This window comes from Peromyscus californicus, unplaced genomic scaffold, assembly GCF_007827085.1.
Source record: "Peromyscus californicus insignis strain IS unplaced genomic scaffold, ASM782708v3 Scaffold_3__1_contigs__length_106647218, whole genome shotgun sequence".
NCBI classification, from domain to species: domain Eukaryota; kingdom Metazoa; phylum Chordata; class Mammalia; order Rodentia; family Cricetidae; genus Peromyscus; species Peromyscus californicus.
Window position 1 is genome coordinate 25,731,171 of NW_026294551.1, and position 20,124 is coordinate 25,751,294.

At 54.1% G+C, this 20,124-nt stretch overlaps 1 protein-coding gene across 1 annotated transcript; it reads right to left on the reverse strand.

The window, feature by feature from the left end:
- Positions 1-958: 958 nt before the first annotated feature.
- On the reverse strand, positions 959-19,281 carry Osbpl7 (oxysterol binding protein like 7). Its single transcript, XM_052756333.1, has 23 exons — positions 19,110-19,281; positions 17,733-17,887; positions 17,501-17,626; positions 17,296-17,349; positions 16,259-16,372; positions 15,634-15,729; positions 15,399-15,516; positions 14,696-14,799; positions 14,379-14,471; positions 14,163-14,295; positions 13,982-14,076; positions 13,709-13,804; positions 12,600-12,737; positions 12,044-12,137; positions 10,069-10,301; positions 9,749-9,886; positions 4,540-4,603; positions 4,349-4,427; positions 2,799-2,943; positions 2,556-2,700; positions 2,345-2,471; positions 2,109-2,231; positions 959-1,946 (listed from the first exon to the last, which is right to left on the reverse strand). The coding sequence occupies exons 2-23, from the start codon at positions 17,805-17,807 to the stop codon at positions 1,838-1,840; spliced, it is 2,499 nt and encodes an 832-aa protein (XP_052612293.1). The 5' UTR covers positions 17,808-17,887; positions 19,110-19,281; the 3' UTR covers positions 959-1,837.
- Between the last annotated feature and the right edge of the window lie 843 nt (positions 19,282-20,124).

Here is a 20,124-nt window from a genome sequence, read left to right on the forward strand (position 1 = left end):
CGTCTCACTGACAAGATGGAAGATGGATACTGGGAATGTCATGGACTTCACCAGCCAGCTAGCCTACACCCTTCTTAGTGACATCCCAGGCCAGTGGGAGACCCTGTCTCAAACAAATGAAAAGATGGAAGGTGCCAGAGAAAGGACATTTGAGGCTGTCCTCTGATCTCCACGTGAAAATACACGTGTGCACATCCACACCATACAGACACACCCCCACACATGACCATGCACATACAAAAACCAGGCAAACAAAACCACACAGCTGAGGCCAGAGGTCTGAAAGTCGGTATGTCAACAGGGCCCTCTCCTTCTCAGGGGCTCAGAGCCGTCTTCTGCTTCTGCTGGCTTATAGCATTCTAGACCTTCCTGGCTGTGGGGTGTCCAGCCAGTTTGCCCACCTCCCAGAGGGCATACTCCCAGATGACCCGTTTGCCATAGTGCCCTTCCCTCTTCCCTGTGCCCAACTTCCCTTGTTCTCACAAGGAACCAGTTGAATCAGCCAAGTCCCTGCTTCCAAATAAGAGCACAGTTCCAGGAACAGGAACATGTGTGTGTGTGTGTGTGTGTGTGTGTGTGCATGTGTGTGTGTGTGTACACGTGTGTGCACGCCATGGCACATGTATGATAGAGGACAACTTTATGGAGTCAGCTCACTCCACCTTTACATGGGCTCCAGGGACGACTCAGGTTATCAGATGCAAGGCAGCACATCTTCACTCTCTGAGCCATCTTGCTAGCCCAAATAAGTTAACTTTTGTCAAACTCTTCCCCTAGTCCTTGGCCAGTGCTGAGGACTGAACCCAGGATTGGCCTTCTTCATGCTAGGCAAGCACTCTACCCCTGCGCTACATCCCTACTCCTTTGGAAACGGACCTTTTGGAGCGACAGGAGTCAACACACAGCAGGGCCTGGGAGCCTTCCCCAGAACTCTATTTTTCAATGAGTGGACACAGGCCAAAGTGTAGGACAGTCTTTATTGGAGCTTGGAATGTTCTAGCAATTCACCTGACTCAGGCAAACTGAGAAAATGAGCAGCAACAGTGGCAGACACCAGCAGCGGTGGTGTCCTGGCTACATTAGGAATCCTGCTCGCCAGCAAGCAGGACACAGGACACAGTACGCACACACACACACACACACACACACACACACACACACACACACACTCCTACACAAACTCACACTGACTCACTCCCTCCTGGGTGAGTCTGAGGCCAGGCACCTCAGCCTGCTCCACACCTCTTGGAGAGGCTCGTCCACTCTGGGGCTTCTGCTAAGCTGAGCCTGAAGGGACCAGTCTTGGGCCTGGGCTGGAGGCGCTGGGAGCGGCAGGTGCTTTGCAGTTTTGGAGATGCAGGACAAGGGACGGGCCAGGGCAGAGGGAAGATACTGAAGAGAGGACAGAAGGGAAGAAGGGCATCTCCTCTCCTTCACTCAACCTTGCAGCACGGCCAGCGCTCTGGGCACAGAAAGTCTGGGTAGCATCAAGGGGGCCCCCTGTGTCCTAGGAAGGCACTAAAATGGGGAGCAAATCTGAGGAACCTGGCATCTCCCCGAAACACTCCCAGATGAGGAGGGTGGCTGATCGAGCAGGGTCTGACATGCCAGCTGCTGGGGTCACAAGACTGGGAAGCAGATTCCCACTTCCACCCCAACGGTGGAATGGGAGTGTGCTGAGATACAGCCCCTCTGGCCAGCAGAGGGGAGAGGGCTGGAGGCTTGGCTGCCCCTTTGCCCTCAAGGGCAGTGAGCGGGAGCCTGACCTCACCCATATGTCCAAGGGAGGAATGGGGGCAGGAGTAAGGACCCAGAGTCTCCTGCCCCGAGGCCAGGGCTACCAGAGCACAGCCCCATCCAGGTTCCCATAGCCTGGCTCAGCGCGCAGCCTCCAGTAGGTATGGTTGGTCACCCACCACTCCTTGCCGCTGCTGTCCGTCTGCCGCCTGGGGGAAGAGCAGCAGTAGGTGTGGGTTGAGGACGGCAGAAGGCAGGCTAGCTCCCGGTGCTGCCTCCCACAGTCCACCCTAGTCAAAGCCTAAGCGGGTAGTGAGGAGCCAGGCGGGCTGCAGGGGACCCAGAGGGGCAGGCGGGCGGGGCTGAAGCACCTGAAGAAGCGCGCCTGGTGCACTATGTTGTTCTCCTCCATCACTCTTCTCCTGTCTCGCTGCAGCTGCTCTATCCTCCTCTTCTGGGCCTCAGCGGCCTGTATGTTCCCCTCCTCCAGATACCTGATGATCCGGGCGTGAGTCAGTGCGCTGGCTAGTCGGGGCTTCCCAAAGCCGAGGCCCCCTGCCCCGTCCCCATTTTAAGGAGTTCCTGGGGAGGTCGGCCAGGCACTGACCTCTGGTCAGGCCGTAGCCGTGTGTCGGTGGAAGGCAGTGTCCGTTTCAGCTCTGCCGTCAGCTCGTTCAGCTCCAAGGCGAACTGAGTGAAGCCGAAGTTTCGCTCATGGTCTGGGGGCATCGAATCTGGGGGAGGCAAGGGGCTGGGGCAGGTGGACTGTGTCGCAGCCATCCTCACCCTCCCCAACCCTCCCTGGACACCCCACTTACTGGGTTTCCAAATGCACTGCCCACCCGGTGGGGGGCCACGGTACAGCCCCTCATGCCACTTCCCGAAGAGGCGGTGGAGGACGCGACCACTCCGGCTAAGCACGGCACCTTGTACCTCGTGGATGTTGGAACTCCAGTACTTGGCCTAGGGTGGAGAAGGCAGGGCCTGAGTGAGGGGCTCCCCCCTTCCCCCAGGGTGGAGAGGCGGGTCGGGGTGGGCGGCGGGACGGGGGGCACGCCTACCTTGCAGAAGGTGATCTTGCAGTGGCAGGAGCTATCCTGTGTGTTTCGGATAAGCACCTCTCCGTAGTGCTCAATCCAGCGCTGGCCACTCAGGATGTTGTGAATACAGGACGTCACCTTGTTCCACTCAAAGTGGTCCCCAAACCTGAGAGAGACAGGGCACATGAAGGCAGGAGTCAGCCAGCCGTGGGAAACAAGTGGGCTGTGGGTGCAAACGCTCCTGTCTTCCTGGATCGAGTCTCACGGGCCTGAAATGAGTACCACCGAGTCCTGGCACCAACTCTGTGAGGCAAGACTCTTGTTTGTCAAGTGGAGTTGCCATCACAGGACGCTCCACTGAGCATGTCTGAATTCACAACAAAGTTCCTGAGTGCCTAAGTCACGGAAATGAGAGACTAGGAAAGATCACTGACACGCTTTAGCTCTGGGTTTTTTTGGTTTTTTTTTGTTGTTGTTGTTGTTTTTTTGTCAAGACAGGGTTTCTCTATGTAGCTTTAGACCCTTTCCTGGAACTCATTCTGTAGCCCAGGCTAGCCTCGAACTCACAGAGATCCACCTGTCTCTGCCTCCCGAGTGCTGGGATTAAAGGCATGCGCCACAGCCACCTGGCTAGTTCTGGGTTTTTTGAGACAGGGTCTCACTGTACAGCCCAGGCTGCCTTGACCCCACAGATACCCACTTGCTTCAGCCTTTCAAGCGCTGGGACTAAAATCAGTGTGCGCCGTCACATCAAGCCCCTGCCACTCTTAGTAAAAGGCCCCTTTCCTTTTCAGCTTCTGCTGCCCATCTGCAAGATGAACTTGGATGAAGGTTTTCTTTTTTTCTTTTCTTGTTTGTTCGCTTGTTTTTGTTTTTTGTTTTTTGGACACAGGGTTTCTCTGTGTAGCCCTTGCTATCCTGGAACTCATTTTGTAGACAGGGCTGTCTCTGCTTCCCACGTGATGGGATTAAAGGCATGCACCGCCACACCCAGCTGAGATGAGGGTCTTCAAACATGGTTTGTGATCCATTAGTCCCAGCATCCATTTAGATTTCTGTGTGTGTGTGTCTGGAGGGGTGGGGGTGCCTCACATGCATGTTGGTTTGAAGTCTCAAGTGCATTTCTTTTTTTTTTTTTTTTTTTTTTTGGTTTTTCGAGACAGGGTTTCTCTGTGTAGCTTTGCGCCTTTTCCTGGAACTCACTTGGTAGCCCAGGCTGGCCTCGAACTCACAGAGATCCGCCTGGCTCTGCCTCCCGAGTGCTGGGATTAAAGGCGTGCGCCACCACCGCCCGGCTCAAGTGCATTTCTTGATGCGAGTGATGATCAAAAAGTTGTGAAAGACACTTAGTCAGATGACCTCGTTAGGCCCCCACCCCGGGTCTCGGATATCTCACCTTCTTTACAGTAACTGAAGCAAATGTAGGTGTGAAATGTACAAACACAGTCTGCTGTCACCTCCAGCAGCTTCAGGCTAGACTAGAGCCTTCTATCCTGCCACAGCCCGGGCCCCGCTGGCAGCCAGGAGAAGGCCCATGGGCAGGCCTGGCCACTGGGAGTTACAGTACTCACCTAGGCAGGCTGACGTTGACTGTCCCCACAGGTACGATCTCCAGGGATTTGCCCCAGAATTTGTTCTTCCACTTCATGTCTGCGGGGGCGGGCAGGGAAGCAGAGATAAGGCCAGAGTGATCCAGAGTGTTCCAGCCACCCCCACCCTACTGCCCATGACCTTTGTGCCCATCCAGCCCCACACCCCTTACCTTGCCAGAAGATGAAGTTCTCAGACTCTGCATGACATGCGGAGATCGGGGGATGATGGGAGACCTTGATAAGCAAAGAAGTCCTTAACACTGCCCCTGAGGAGCTTGGGGTCTTCTCCTAACCTCCCCCCTCCCTAATTCTCCGATTCCTACCTAGTTTCAGGGGAATCAGTTAATTCTTTTCTGTTTGTTTGCTTTGTTTTTGAGACAGGGTTTCTCTGTGTAATCTCCCTGCCGTCCTGGAACCCTCTATAGACCAGGCTGACCTGCCTCCCCAGTGCTGAGATTAAAGGCCTGCACCACCACTGTACAGCTTGAATCAGTTATTTCCAAGTCATTTGTTCCTGCAATCTCCAGGCACCATCCAAGTCCATTACCCCCCCCCACCCCCACCCCCATCGTGTTCTCCTTGTTCTTCTGCCTTGCTGGCCACCGACTGATCCTGGTGATGGAGCCCTTAAGCAGCTTTGGCCAGACATTCCCCGCCAACATACCAAACAGGGCCTCCAATCTCTGCCCTGAAACCCAGCCCTCCCCAAGGACCCTCTCCATCTGCCTCCTCCCCAGACAGCTGCTCACATCCTGCTGGCTCTACTCCACCCTCTTGGGAACTCTTGGCCTTATCCTCACTTGGAATGTCTCCACATCTGCGACCTTCAGCTCGGACATTACCGCAGCCTAGCCTCCACGCCTCCCAGTTCCCTGTCATTCTGTCTCCAGCTGCAGCCAAGATTCCTCACTAGTCGGCTTTCTTGTGGTCTGCCCGACACCGTCCTGGTTCCCTCCCTTCTGCCCAGCAGTTCTATCCTCTCACCCAGCACCCTCAGCCGCTTGCTCCCACCATGAGCCAGGAATGTCAGTGCGCATGGCTAGGTGGGTAAGCGTGCTCTTCACCATGATACCCTGAGTTTCTCTGGATTCTACATGGTGGAAGGAGAGAACAGACTTCACAAGCTGTCCTCTGACCCCATATCTGTGCTGCACACATGTGCTCATACATACATACATACATACACATACACACGTAAATAAACGGAGTAAACATTTTCTGACATGAGGGGCTGCAGAGATGGCTCAGCAGTTAAAAGCACTGGCTGCTCTTGCAGAGGACCTGAACCCAGTTCCCAGAACTCACATCAATAGTTCACAACCACCTGTAACTCTAGCTCCGAGGGATTCTACACTCTCTTCTGGCCTTCATGGCTACCTGTCCACCTGGGGCACACACAGACACAGACACCATAAATAAAAATAATAAATAAATCTTAGGGGCCGGGGAGACGTCTCAGTAGTTAAGAACACTGGCTGTCCTTTCAGAGAACCTAGTTTCGGTTCTCAGCACCCACATGGAGGCTCACAACAGCCTGTAACTCCAAGTTCCAGGAGCTCTGACGCCCTCTTCTGGCCTCCACTGGCACTTTATAAACATGTGCATAGGCATACTGCAGGCAAACACACACATAATAAAATGAATAAATCTTTTTAAAAAAAGGGCAACACAGCCACTCTGTGTACCCCTGGCTTTGACCTCACCTGGACACACAACCCATTGAGGGAACAGCCAGTTCCACATAGTTCTAAATCTAGGCCTCGAGCACTCAGAAATCCTCTAAGGTCCTAAACCTGAGCCAACCCTGTCATACCCTTTTGCCCTTGTAGTCCGGGGGGAGAACAGAGCAGGAAAAGGCAACTCCTCCCACTCTGGCCTCATTCCTGCTCCCTGCTCCCTCCTCCCTTCCAGGCTGGCTCCCCTGCCCGGAGCAGCTCCTCCTTCACGACTCCACAGTCCTCCCACACCACTTCTCCCCAGTCTTTCCTTCTATGTGGCCCTTTCTCGATGAACAAAAGGATTTCCTGTTCCTCCCATCCTAGGCAGCAAGCCTTCCTTTTATGTCCCACATGAACATTCATAGCACTTTTATTCATAATACCCCAAACAGGAAACAATTCAAATGTCAATCAAAAAGGACATAAGCCAATTGTCCCTCCACACAAAGGGATAGTCATTAATAAAGGGAATAAACTATTGGCACACTCGACAATGTGAATAAGGCTTTATACTGAGTGAAGGGAGCCCCCCATGAGTACACACTCCATGAGTGCGTTTTAAGCTTCCCCCTTCTAGATAGGCATGTCTCTGCTGGCATCTGTGCCCATCATTTCTGGCAGGATACTAGTACAGAAGCCCCCTCTGTAGGTCGGGATGGGAGGATCCTTCCTGTTGTACACATTATTCTGCTGTGTAAAATTTTCACCCTCTTTAAGCCCTGATCTCAGGAGGCAGAGGTATGTCTACATAGCAAGATCAAGACCAGCCAGGGTTACACAGTAAGACTGTGTCTCAAAAAACAAAGCAAAACAACACCAACAAAAACTAAACAAACGAACAAATTGTCTCAGCCCCTCATAGTCCCTCTGGTGACCACCCTTTTCTCCTCTTTCCCTTGTGACAACATTTCTTAAAAATAGTCTGCATTTTTTTCTAGTTTTGAATTAAATTTTTTTTCTTAAAAATTTAACTGGACTAGGCAGTGGTGGCACACACCTTTAATCCCAGCATTCAGGAGGCAGAGGCAGGTGGATTTCTATGAGTTCAAAGCCAACCCAGAGTGCAGGGCAAGTTCTAAGACAGCCAGGGTTACACAGAGACACCCTGCCTCAAAAAACAAATAAACAAACAAACAACAACAACAAATTTATGTAGCTGTATGTTTGTCTGTATGTAGGTATATGCACCATATGCCTCTAAAGAACAGAAGAGGGCATCAGATCTCCTGGAACTGGAGTTATAGTAGGTTGTAAGGACATTGTGGTGTTAGAAACTGAATCTGGGTCCTCTACAAGAGCAATGAGAGCTTCTAACTCCTGAGCCATCTCTCCAGTCCCTAGTTTAAAACACATACACACACACACACTCAGGTAGAAAGATGGATCAACAGTTAAGAGCATATACTGGGCAGCTCCCAAAACATCCTGTAGCTACAGCTCCAAAGAAATCCAGCACCTCCTCCTGGCCTCCCAGGGTACTGCATTCACATGCTCACACACACACACACACACACACACACACACACACACACACACACATATGCATACATTTTTTATATACATACACTATTTAAAAATGTAAATGGGGTGGTGCTGGAGACACACACACATATATATATACATACATACATTTTTTACTTACATACACTATTTAAAAATGTAAATGGGGTGGTGCTGGAGAGTTTGCACAGCAGTTAAGAGCACTGGCTGCTTTCCCAGGGGTCTTCCTATGCAAGTAAATACATCCAAGTTCCATTTCTAGAACCCATATGGCAGCTCACACACATCTGTTACTCCAGGTTCAGGGGACCTGATGTCCTCTTTTGTCCTTTACAACACCATGTGTGCAAGTACTGTACAGACATACATGCAGGCAAAACACCCACACACACAAAATTTAATATATATGCATACATATCCACATACGTGTGTGTTTATTTTATGTGTGTATGTGCATGGGAGCATGTGTACCACAGCATGTATGTGGAGGTCAGAGGACAATTTGCAGGAATTGGTTCTCTCTTTCCACCAAGTAAATCATGGGCTTGAACTCAGGTCATCAGCCTTAGTGGCAAGCATGCTTACATGCTGAGCCAGGGCACTGGCCTTTTTTTTTTGAGACAAAGTTTCTCTGTGTCACCCTGACTGTCCCAGAACTTGCTCTGTGGGCCAGGCTGGTCTGGAAATCAGAGATCCCCCTGCCTCTGTCTCCCAACCAGGCTTTATTTTTTATTTTTTTTAACTTTCACTCTTATTGAGGGTTTCCACTTTTTTTTTTCCTTTTTTTTTTTTATTTTTTTGAGACAGGGTCTCTCTTTATAGTCCTGGCTGTCCTAGAACTCACTATGTAGACCAGACTCGTCTCAAACTCACAGAGTTCCTTCTGCCTTTACCTCCCCAGTACTGGGATTAAAGGCATGTGCCACCACACCCAGCCTTTCCCAACCTTTTGATGTGGCAATATCATGTTGTCATCTACAAATGTGTCAGGATGCATTCTCAGCCAATGGGCTGCAAGCTGGGTATACCTGCAGCATTCTGTGTAATTTCATCTCTACCCTGTCCTTTCTGTCCTTCACTCAAGAAGTCACTGGCACCCCCAGGTCCCAGGTCCTAGTGACACATCCCACAGGGGATCCTGATTTTTCCCACCCTCTAAGCTGGGACCCCACTGATCCGTCCCCTTTTCCCAGTCCCAGGTCTACAGGCCTTAAAGGACATTTCCTTTAAGACAGGACATTTCGCTGAGGAAGTCCCACCCGGGGGCAGCATGCTGCTAGCTCCTTTCTTCCCTTCCATCTTCTCTCTTGCTAGGTGGCATCAGCACCCAGGCATTGAATCTCCTCAGCTAGGAAGACAAGACCACGCAGCTTTCCCCTCAGCCTCACCAGCCTCATTTCCCAACACTGCAAGGGACCCCTTGCATTCCAGTCTGCTGCCCACACAAGGCCGGCAGCTCCTCGGGGCAGCCAGCCCTCCACCCCATCACGTGTCATAGTGCCTGGCACCGGGTCGCTCCCCACGCTCTTCTCCATCCTCCCGGCTGCTGAGTTCTGTCAGTGGTGGCACATACACAGCTCTTGAATTCAGGGTGCCACGGGCTAAGTGCATGTTGTCCTCGGTTCTCAGGCAGAGGACGTTAATGGCCTGATAATGGCTTCTGCCAACTGTTGCGCACCACGGCCTGAGTGCTCTTTACGGAGTGCCACCGTGAGCACACCCCTTCTCTGTGTTCCCCATGCCTCCCACTGCCTTCAGATTTAGAAGCAAATAAAGCCCCAGAATGCACCTCACCTTCACCTACAAAGCACAGGGTTTAGACTGTCCTGCCTTCAGTGGTCTGTAACTTTGCTGAACGCGATTCACCCTATCCTACACACACGAAACAAACCAATCTTTCAGCTCTTTACCTGGACTTTCTCTAACCCACCCTTCAAGGCCTAGCTAGCAGCGCTGCCCCGCACAGAACACCTTGGGCTGTGGATTTCAGCACCCCTCCTCGAGTTGTTGAGCTCTGCCCCATTAGCAGGTGCCTGGCACAGGGCCACCGCTTCCTCTTCTCCCCCATCCCTTGGCCCCGCTGGCCCACCTTCTGGCCCCCAAACCCAGGCCTTCCCCTGCCCCAGCAGTGGAAACAGCCCTCCCACCTCGGGGCTCCCACCTGCTCGCTGATAAAACGGAAGCCCCGATCAGGCCGCTCACACTCGTAGGTCTCTCCCAGGACCGGGTTGAAGGGCTTGCATCCCGCCCGGTGGTACGTGGAGGAGTAGGCAGACACGGCAAAGGCTGCAATGTACACCTGTGGGAAGGCCAAGGAGAGTGAGTGCCACGGGTGCCGCGAGACCCCAGGAAGGGGACCGCAGCCCATCGCAAGCTAAGTCCGGGGTTTTGATGCGGTGCTTCAGCAGCAGGGACCCACCCAGCCAGGATCGGAAAGACAGACAGAACCCTGGGGAGGAACGAGTGACCCTGGGTGGGTACCATGCGCTCGCAGGGGTCAGCCATGCGGCTGGCCTGGTCCAGGAGGCTGCTGTACTCCAGCTCCTCACAGAGCCTCTGCAGTGTGTTGAGCGGCTCGTTGAGCTGCACAGGCATGGACACCTTGGACAGGTCTTTGCCGATGTTGTTGCGGAGGATGTTCCACAGGCTCACGTCGGTTCCGGGCCCACTGGCAGCTGGCAGGCAGCGGCGGCGAGGGGGCCCTACAGCGATCCCTGGAACACACACCCCTGGGCCGATGCAGTCACTTCAGTCTCCCTCTGGACACTGGTGGTCCAGATGTGCCAGGCCCGCTGCACAGGACTACCTCCTAACCTCCTCAGGCATCCCAGCGTTGCCCACTACGGGAGGTAACTGAGGACCTGACTGCTTGTGAGCTCCTGGGGATTTGGAAGGGCAGCAGAGCTAAGAACCACCCAGGCAGGACAGTTCCACTGCCATGCACAAGTGCTCAGAAGCTGGGCCTGAGCCGGGCGGTGGTGGCGCATGCCTTTAATCCCAGCACTCGGGAGGCAGAGCCAGGCGGATCTCTGTGAGTTCAAGGCCGGCCTGGACTACAGAGTGAGTTCCAGGACAGGTGCAAAGCTACACAGAGAAACCCTGTCTCGAAAAACCAAAAAAAAAAAAAAAAAAAAAAAAGTTGGGCCTGAGTCTCATCCTGGCCTCTGTGCCCTGATGGACAAACAGATGCTGGGATGCAGATCATCCACTGTCCCCCCACTATATTGGACAGGGACAGGGTCTCGTTGGGTTGGAGCTCTCTATGTCGCTGAGGATAATCTTTTTTTTTTTTTTTTTTTTTTTTGGTTTTTCGAGACAGGGTTTCTCTGTGTAGCTTTGCGCCTTTCCTGGAACTCACTTGGTAGCCCAGGCTGGCCTCGAACTCACAGCGATCCGCCTGGCTCTGCCTCCCGAGTGCTGGGATTAAAGGCGTGCGCCACCACCGCCCGGCCTGAGGATAATCTTGATCTGATCCTCCTGCCTCCACCTCCCGAGTGCTGGGAGGACAGGCCAGTGCCACCGCTCTTGGTTTATGCAGTGCTGGGGACTGAACCCAGGGCTTTATGCATGAGGCAAACACTACCAACCAAGCTACGCCTCCTGTCCTCAGACCGTTTTATAGAAGAAGAAATAAGCTGGGCAGTGGTGGCCCATGCCTTTTTTTTGAGACAAGGTTTCTCTGTGTAGCCCTGACTGTTCTGGAACTCACTCTGTAGACCAGGTTGGTCTTGAACTCACAGAGATCCACCTGGTTCTGCCTCCCAAGTGCTGGGATTAAAGACGTGCGCCACCACTGCCCGGCGGCCCATGCCTTTAATCCTAGCACTCAGGAGGCAAAGGAAGTCGAATTTCTTAAGTTCGAAGCCAGCCTGGTCTACAGATTGAGTTCTAGGACAGCCAGGGCTACACAGAGAAACCCTGTCTCAACCAACCAGAAAATAAAAAGAGAAAAAGGAAGAAAGAAAAGGAAATGGGCTCTAGAAAGTAGAATGGCAAGCCCAAAGCTACTCTGCTAATGAAGTACTGAAGCAAAACTGTCTGTCCCTCTTAAGGGACATGTCATACCCTATGAAGCCCTCCCAGCCTACTGGAATGAAAGTCAGCACCATTCCCAAGCCTGGTCAACCTCCCAGAACTGTCCTCCAAATATTCCCCAGCTCATGGTTCCAAGGTCAATTCTGGAATCATTACCCAAAGCCCACCAGACACAAAGGACTGCTTCTACACGGGACCCGGGCCATGAGCAAACAGCATCTCTACATGGGACCTGGGCCATGAGCAAACAGCATCTCTACAGGGGACCTGGGCCATGAGCAAACAGCATCATCTCTACATGGGACCCGGGCCATGAGCAAACAGCATCTCTACAGGGGACCCGGGCCATGAGCAAACAGCATCATCTCTACAGGGGACCCCGCTTCACCCTTGTCCCACTCCCCACTCATCCCATTGGTACCTTTTTGATAGCAGTCGGCTCCCCTGAGGTCCAGCACCTCCTCAGACAGGCTGGTGGTGATCTCACTGGTACATGACTCCTCTTCCTCAGAGCCCTGATCAGGGAGAGTGGATAGGTAGGGTAGACGGAATGGCAGTGCCCGGGACCTGGCAAGAATATGACCAGCTAGCCCTCAATGGAAAGAGAAAAGACCGGGCAAGAAGGACTTCTGGCCCTAAGATATCGTCCTGTCATGACTGGTACTTGACTTGTAGAAAAGGGCTTGGGGAACTCGGCAAGACGTAGAGGAAAGGGAAGCTGAGGGGTACTGAGATCCAGGGTCTTGGGGGACAGGGTCAAGGAGCAGGAAAGCTGAAATGGGGTCGTGGGAAGACGATATCAGAGACCACAGTAAGGTGAGGCATGTCAAGCAGGGAGGAGCGGTTTCGGAAGAGTCACACAATGGGTGTGCTCTCAGCTAGCTGCTAGGGTGGGGAGAAAGGACACAGGAATCTCTGGAACCCCAGCCCATCTTCCCCGGTCCCTCCCTCCTGCTGCCGGCCTCCTCCTCCCTCACCTCGTTCTCAGAAGAGCTAGTGGAAAGAAGAACCTCACAGGCATCGAAGAACTCTGTGTGGGAGTCAGCGAGGGACAACACACTGCTCTGGGACAGCTGGGGGGTCAGCTCTCGGCCTTTCATGTACAGAGCTTCTTGCTGTGGAAGCCAGATGGACGTGAGACCTCGGAGGCCACTGGAGTGAGTTCCTGGAGAGGCCAGCCATCCCACCTCCCCCACCAGACGCGACTCCTGCCAAGCAGGAGGAGTAGCAGAGGGGAACAGAAGGGTTGAGGGACAGGAGAAAATCTGGGCTTGGAAGAGGTGATGGGCACCAACAGAGCCTGGCTCCAAACCCTTTTCCTGCACTGGCCCCCTAAATCAGGATCACTGCCCCCCGCCCCCGCCATGGACAGGTACAGCTGTGTCCCCACCATGAAGACTAGAAGACCGGGACTCGGAACACACAGCTGGCATGCAGTGGCACCACACGCAGACTCTAATTCAGCCTGTTTACGACTGCGGGACCACCAGCCCATCGACTAGAATCTCTGGGGTTTGGTTTCATGATGCAGACATGTCCAACCTGTGGTCCATGAGCTGTACACAACTGAACACAGCCAAGAGTGGCCATGAACGCAGCCCAGTACAAAGTCATAAACTTACTGAAAACATTATAAACAAAAAAAAAAATTTTTTTTTGTGGTTGTTAACCCGGTGATGTGGTTCTTGAGTGTGAATTTTGTACACGACAATGCCACACTGGAATGTCAAAGGCTGGGCAGGACTGGTGGAGGGTAAGAACCAATGCCTCGTGGGCTCTGAAGCAAAAGCAAAAGTCCTCAGAGGCTGGACGTGTGGCTCAGAGGAGCCTGCTTGCCTCGCATGTGCAAGGCCCCAGGTTCCAGCCTCAGTACGGCAAACAGAGCAAGACATGAAGTACAAGCCGTCTGCAGGACCCGCCGAGAGAGCTGTGATGGTATGTGAGAGAAAAGCAAGCTGGATCCCCTCTTACCCTTCTGCCACCTACTTCTAGACTCCAAATCAACCCTGTGCCCTGCCCCTGGCCCTCACGCCCTGGAGAGAAAGCCCCGGAAAGATAGCATCCACTGTCCACCCTAGATCCTTACCTCCTCCGGGTTGAGGGAACTGAAGGAGTCCGCTGTGGTGTCTGAGGAGATGGATAGTGAGTGGAGGCGTCTCTGACCATCTGGGGCCTCAGAGACCTGAGGCAGAGGGTGAGGGACTAGGTGTGGGAAGGTGAAATCCCCCCCACTGCCACCCTCACCCACTCAGGGACAGCTTCTGTCAACTCTGAGCCCTGGCACAGATTCGCCCGTGGGACCTGCAGTCCTCAGTCTCAGGCCCTCCCTCTGATCAGCTGCCATGTCCCTGAGGCTCACCGCCATCCTCGACAGCTCTGAGCCCTGATGCAGGTCTCTCAGTCGATCCCGTTCTGTGGTGAGGGCAACCAGGACGCTGCTGAGGGAGTGGTGCACTGCCAGGGGCAGGCCAGATGGTCAGACCCTCCTTCCTCTCCCAACCTCTTGACCCACTCCTGACCACCACCTAGCCTGTACTTACCCTTCTGGGCCAAGGCCCAGAAACTGCGCTGCAGGTGGGCGTAGTCTGGAGGTGGCAGCCCACGGTGGCCAGAAGAGTCCCGAGACTCCAGGTACCGAGACAGGTTGGGAACAGAGCCATGGAGACGACCAACCTGTCGGTGAACAGGAGGGGTGAAGGGACAGCTTCCTCCAGGACATGGCATCCCTGCAACCTGGGGCTTGCACCCCAGCTCACCCGTGCAATGGTGTCATCCTTGGCAAAGCCTTGTGTGCACCACATGCGACTGGTCCGTTTCCCCTTCTTGGGTCTCTCAGTTGTCACTGAGGCCTGGCAAGTTGAGGAAGAGTAATTTCCCTCACCCACTGGGTTGGGAAAAGCCATGGAGGAGAGCACAGATCGTCCAAGCACATGGGTGTGGCATGCTGGCAGTGACCCGGATAAAAGGAGCAAAGAGAGCCTGGAGTCTGCTGTAGGGGGCAGGCAGGCCGGCCCCATGAAGGGATGGGGATGAGGGGCCCTGAGCAGTCCCTGCCTCCTCCCTTGACCCTTACCTGGTGTGTTGGGATCACAGGGGCCGAGGGGATTCGGTGTAGGGACTCCAGGCTCTGAAGGAGTCTGTGTAACTCCTGGAGCTTACCCTGGCATTCCGAAAGCGCTGGGGGAGAAGGAAGGAGGGGCATTGCTCTCCTGGAGGTGCCAAGGTTTCCGGACTGTCCCCTCAGTTTCTTTACATCCAAAGATAAAGCTGGCAGCCAGGGAGAGCCTGACACTGTCTCCTCTCTGTTCAGGAGCCCAGAGCATTTCCAGTTCTGTGGCATAGCCGTTCCTGATTTTCTGGGAGGCCAGTAGCCTACCCCACCCTGTTCACAGACTACCCCTCACCTCTTCTGCCTGTGCCCGGGCTGGGTGTCCCACTATCTGTCTCTCCTTATTTACACACACTGCTCTCTCTCTCTGGGTCACTGTCTTGGTCTCCTACTGCAGGAACACAATTCTAGAATTTTACCGCATTGGCCTCAGGCAGGAGTCTCTCTGTTCCTGCTACGTGCCTAGGGCATGATGATTCTACTCTCTTCTCTAAGTTGGGGCTCCTCGGGGCACTAAGATTTGATCATCTTGGAGGCAAAGGGTGTCTCCCCCAGCAGAGGGGGTCCCTCTGAGAAGGTGATAAAGGTAACATTTTCCTTGGTGTTCCCTGCCCAGATCTAAGAACATGGGCCCTACCCACAGAGGCTCTGGGCCAGGGACCCTCACCATGAGAGCAGCGGTCTAGCCCATCACTGTCCCTCAGCCAGGATGACACTTTCTCTCGAGGGCCAACCCCAGGTAAGGCTGAGGCACTACCTGCTGTTAGCATCTGGGTACCAGGAACCTGTGGGGGTAAGCCAGGGTCAGGAAGGATGGCGCCCAGCTCTCTGGGTCTCAGTTCCCCACAGCCTCCATTCCTAAATCTTCACATCACCCGCCCTCACTCCAGGGCCCATCTTACCTTTCGGTGAGTGGCACCGGGCATGTCCGGACGCTGGGCCAAGCGATGGGCTCGGAGCTGGGCCACCCAGCTCTGGAACAGGTCCTGGGATTTGATCTGTAGAAATGATGGAGAGAGATAAGAAGGGAAGGGTTGCTTCCCAGGAGCAAAAAAGTCAGGTCTCTGATCTCTAGGCAAGCAGGGAATTTCCCTAGAGCGCCCAGTTTGTACAAAACCCTATTGCAGCCGGGCAGGGGTGGCACACGCCTTTAATCCCAGCACTCGGGAGGCAGAGGCAGGTGGATCTCTGTGAGTTCGAGGCCAGCCTGGTCTATAGAGCGAGATCCAGGAAAGGCACAAAGCTACACAGAGAAACCCTGTCTCGAAAAACAAAACACAAAAAACAAACAAACAAACAAAAAAGCCCTATTGCAGACAGACAGTGTGACACTCCAAGCATCAGAGCTCCAAGCTCTGTATCTATTCACGTAACAGTCAACCATGAGAGTGGGCCCACTCCCGGCTGTTTCAGACAACGGAAACTCTCATCTTGTCAGACTCAGAGAAGACCCCTCAGCTCCTACGTTTGTGCCCTGACACTTCTGCCAGGCTAGTGCCCAGAATACTTTGTTCCCACGGGTGTCACCTTTAGGTGGTAGATGTTGTCTTCTGTGTCAAGGTCAATGCGCTGGGCCTTTCTGTTGATGGACATGACTGATAGCCGGACATCGATGGAGCCGTGGAGCTTCCCCTTGGCGATCTGGAGTGGAGGGTTGGTGGGAGACAGGGGACTGGTTTGAGGGTCCCAGAAGCACAGAGTCACCACCTCCTAGAGGCCACACTAGACTCAAGGGCCACGCACCTCAAATCTCATATAAAGGGGCTTGTTCATCACCTCATCTGCATGTCCAACTTCTTGCAGGTCTGAGAAGCCAGCAAGCAAGAAAAAAATACCACCACCCCGCGCCCCCCCCCCGGAACTCTACATGGTGGGGGAAAGAAGACCCCTTGGAAGGAACCGGGGAGCGCAGCCTTGTTCCTTGTTCCCAGCACGAGAGGACGACAAGGACAGGGGGACAAAGCTCCCATTTCTGGGGCACTTGGTTTGCAACGGGCATCATCCAGATAAGTGCACAGGCGGCTGAGTGTGTCCCCCACCCCACGTCAGCAGGAAGGAGGTTGAGGCCCAGGGAAGCAATTGTCTGATGGTATTTTGGGTTCTAGGAGCCACAAAGGAAACCAAAATGCGCATATGCTGGTCTCTCACGGTGAAAGGTACAGTTTCTACACACAACCTATATCCATCTCTGTGCCCGTCAGCCATTTTTGGGTGACTTCTAAGACCTAATGCCATTATGTACCTGCTGTGGGAATGGTGACCCTAGGGAATCATAGTGAGAAGAAAACCTCTATGTGTTCAGTACAGGTATACTTTCAAAGTGTGTGTGTGTGTGTGTGTGTGTGTGTGTGTGTGTGTGTGTGTGTGTGTGTGTGTATTTAAATTGTTGAATCTGCAGATGTGGAGCCTAAGGCTGCAGAAAGCCAACAGTAACTTGACATAGGTTGCTGAAAGTAGAACTGAGTGAGAGTCGGACCCTGCTCTGGTTAACTCAAGACACCCCACCTGCTCAGAACATTCTGGGGCAGGCTCCTCCCACACCCCAAACCTGGAACCTGACTTACATCTTGTCGGGTGGTGGCATAGTGGAGGATCCCATCCTCAAGCACAAAGTACCTCTGTGTGGGAGGGGCAGGAGCGGGCAGCCAAGAGCATGGGGTAGGGAGAGAGCAAACAAACACACGTTTTTCTTCTCCTTCACCACACATGAATGCCAGGGCTGTCTAGCAGTCTCCCACATGGAGCTCCTCCCTTGCCCTGACATCCTACCTTGTGCCAGCCCTTAAGAGGCCACTTCCTCTTCTTGAGCAGGTGTCCTTCCTGTCTCTCAGGCATGATGTCCTCTGCTCCCAGTCTGCCCCGAGGCTCCTCCACCACCTCCCACAGCTCGGAGGCCTGAAATCCAGCGTAGATGCAGGGCAGCAACTGGTGAGCCCACTACCTCAGTCCATCCCCCAGGGACCCAAGCTAGGCCCACCCGTCACTGCTTTTCTGCTCAGACCTGCTGGGTACTACTGGGCTTTGACGATTGAGTACTCTCAGCCAGGGAGGGAGTGTCCCTTTCTTGGAAGTCCATGAGGAAGGAGAGGGTACTTCCTGATGAGGAGGGTAGAGCAGGGTAGACAGGGAAGAGTGTCACTTTGTCCTGTGGGAGCCCTTGAAGCAGAAGAAAGACCCATGAATACTCCCCTGCTGTCATGTTCCTACCTTTGGTCTCTCCTGCACTAAGATACACATCCTGCACTCACACACCATCCCCACACCCTCAGTATGCCCTGACACCACCAAGAGCCTAGGCGGCAGCACCCACTCAACCCCCACTGTGGCCACTGCCAGGAGGGGTAAGCGAGCAGCCAGCCTGTGGCTCCACCTGGGGCATACACCCCAGGGATCCAGGAAACGCTGTTTTCTTGAGGCTGGGCAGGGAAGAAGGAAGGGGGTCTAAGAAGAGATGGAAGGGCTCAGAGTCTAGGCGGGCAAGGACTCCTCAGCCCAGCTGCCTTTTCCTCTGGGACCTCTTTGCCTATCTCCATGGCTTGGCAACTCCTCTGCCACAATAGCCCTGCAGACCACCCCTCCAACTTCTACTAATCAGCCTCTTAGCGGCCAGTTCTTGTGCTCCCATTTTCTGCATGGGGAAACTGAGGTTTGAGACAGTCCTATTTTCACATGCCCGGAGGATACCCACCTGGGATTTCTTTTTACCCCACCCCTTTCAACAATGTCCTCTGTGCTCCTGAGGAGCACCTCCCACCCAGAAGGAGCAGGACACTGGCTGGCTGAGACACTGTGGGTGGGAGAAGAGGTGGCCAGGAACATGTCCAGGTCCCGCAGCAGTACCCACAGGCGCCCTTGGCACTGGCTCTGGCCATCCTGGCTCCGCCAGGAGATCAATAATGCATGAGGCTCTATGTGTGTATGAGCAGGGGGAGGGGACCGGAGGGGTGATGTTGCCCTGTGTCTGGGGAAGCGGCTCAGAGCTTATGCAGCTAGCAAGCACCTGAGGAGTTGAGGCCCAGAAGGGACAGGGAAGTGACTGTGTCAGTGTGGCCAGGAGGTCACAGCAGAAGGACCCAGGCTGCAAGAGGCTGACCCAAGGGGAAACTCCTGCATTCAGCCATTCAAAGTTTCCAAACTCTTCCGGTGTTTGGGTATGTCTATGGCCTTGTCGTGGCCCCTAGGACTCGGGCGTTTAATGCTGGCCCCCCACAGAGGTGGGAGGTGTCCACCCATAGGAAGGAGAGTCCAGTCGAGGCACGTGAGTGTCTTCCCAACCACCACCATTCTCAGCCTCTTTCCTGGAGGAGCGGACCCACCAGCTGCAGAGGAGAGGAAACCCTCCCAGGAATGTCAGGCGGTGCCAGCAAGGCCCCCTTACCCCAGGGTCCATGGACGCCAGTGCTTCTTGGTCCGTACACTGATCCGCCTCTGAGTCACTGTCCCTGAGTCACCGGCTACCTCTTCACAGAGCTGAGCAGTGGTAGCAGCTGCTGCAGGAACCAGGAAGGAAGGAGACGGAGCCTCCCCTCCAGCCGGATCTCCCCACCTGCCCCTCCCCCGTCGCCTCCTCCCGCCAAGCTCCGGGCTGCCGCTCAGCTCTGCCCCCCTGCTCCCGGGAGGACTAAGGACGGAGTGGTACCAAATGACTTGGAAGTGAGGGGCACAGTCCCCACTGGGCATAGTTACCCACGGATCATGCTGGCTTCAAGCCATGGGAGGTAAAGGATTTATTCTGGACAGCGTGGCCTTGACCCCGGTGAGCACTCAAGGCCATTTCCTTATTCACCCTGCCTCTCGGTTTACACCTGAAATAGATGGCACATTTTGGACTGGCAAAGCTATCAAGCTGACTGGGAAGGGACAGAGACACCCTCCCACCTCACACCACCCCTGCATACTCTGGGACATGACAGACTGCCAGAAGCACAGTCAGCAGGGCACTCAAGGGAAGAGGGACAGCTGAAGCCCCACAGAGGCTGTTCATCCCGAGCGAATGACACCCTATCAGGTCGGCTGCGGGGATCAGGAAATGCCTGTGCAGTGAGTCTTTGGGGTGGGAGCAGCTCCGGGGCAGTCACCAGTTGGCTGTTAGAAAGAAAAGCCAACTTAGGGGTCCCTCCCCTGACCCTCACACACCTTCACCCACTGCTGGAGCACTATGCTCACTTGCTGAAGTAATTAAGAATTGGCTCTTGAGAAATACCAACAATTCATCCAAATGAATGTGCACCAAGTGACAGGTTTGGTGCCTGAGACATGGTGGCACCAGCAGGCTGTGGTTATTGAACCCTTGTACAGCCTCAGAAATGATGTGGGCCACTTGTCTGCCCAACCTTGTCAGATTCAAGGTCTTACACACCTCAGGGGTACCTGCTGTCTGGGCTCCCTTCAGA

Excerpts from the sequence above, each read along its gene's own strand:
- Osbpl7 (XM_052756333.1), bottom strand. The coding sequence starts at position 17,807 with ATGGACTTCCAAGAAAGGGACACTCCCTCCCTGGCTGAGAGTACTCAA. Across the intron at positions 12,738-13,708 it reads GTTCCCTCAACCCGGAGGAG|CAAGAAGCTCTGTACATGAA; the intron begins GTAAGGATCTAG and ends TGGCTTCCACAG. Across the intron at positions 4,428-4,539 it reads GAACTTCATCTTCTGGCAAG|ACATGAAGTGGAAGAACAAA; the intron begins GTAAGGGGTGTG and ends CCGCCCCCGCAG.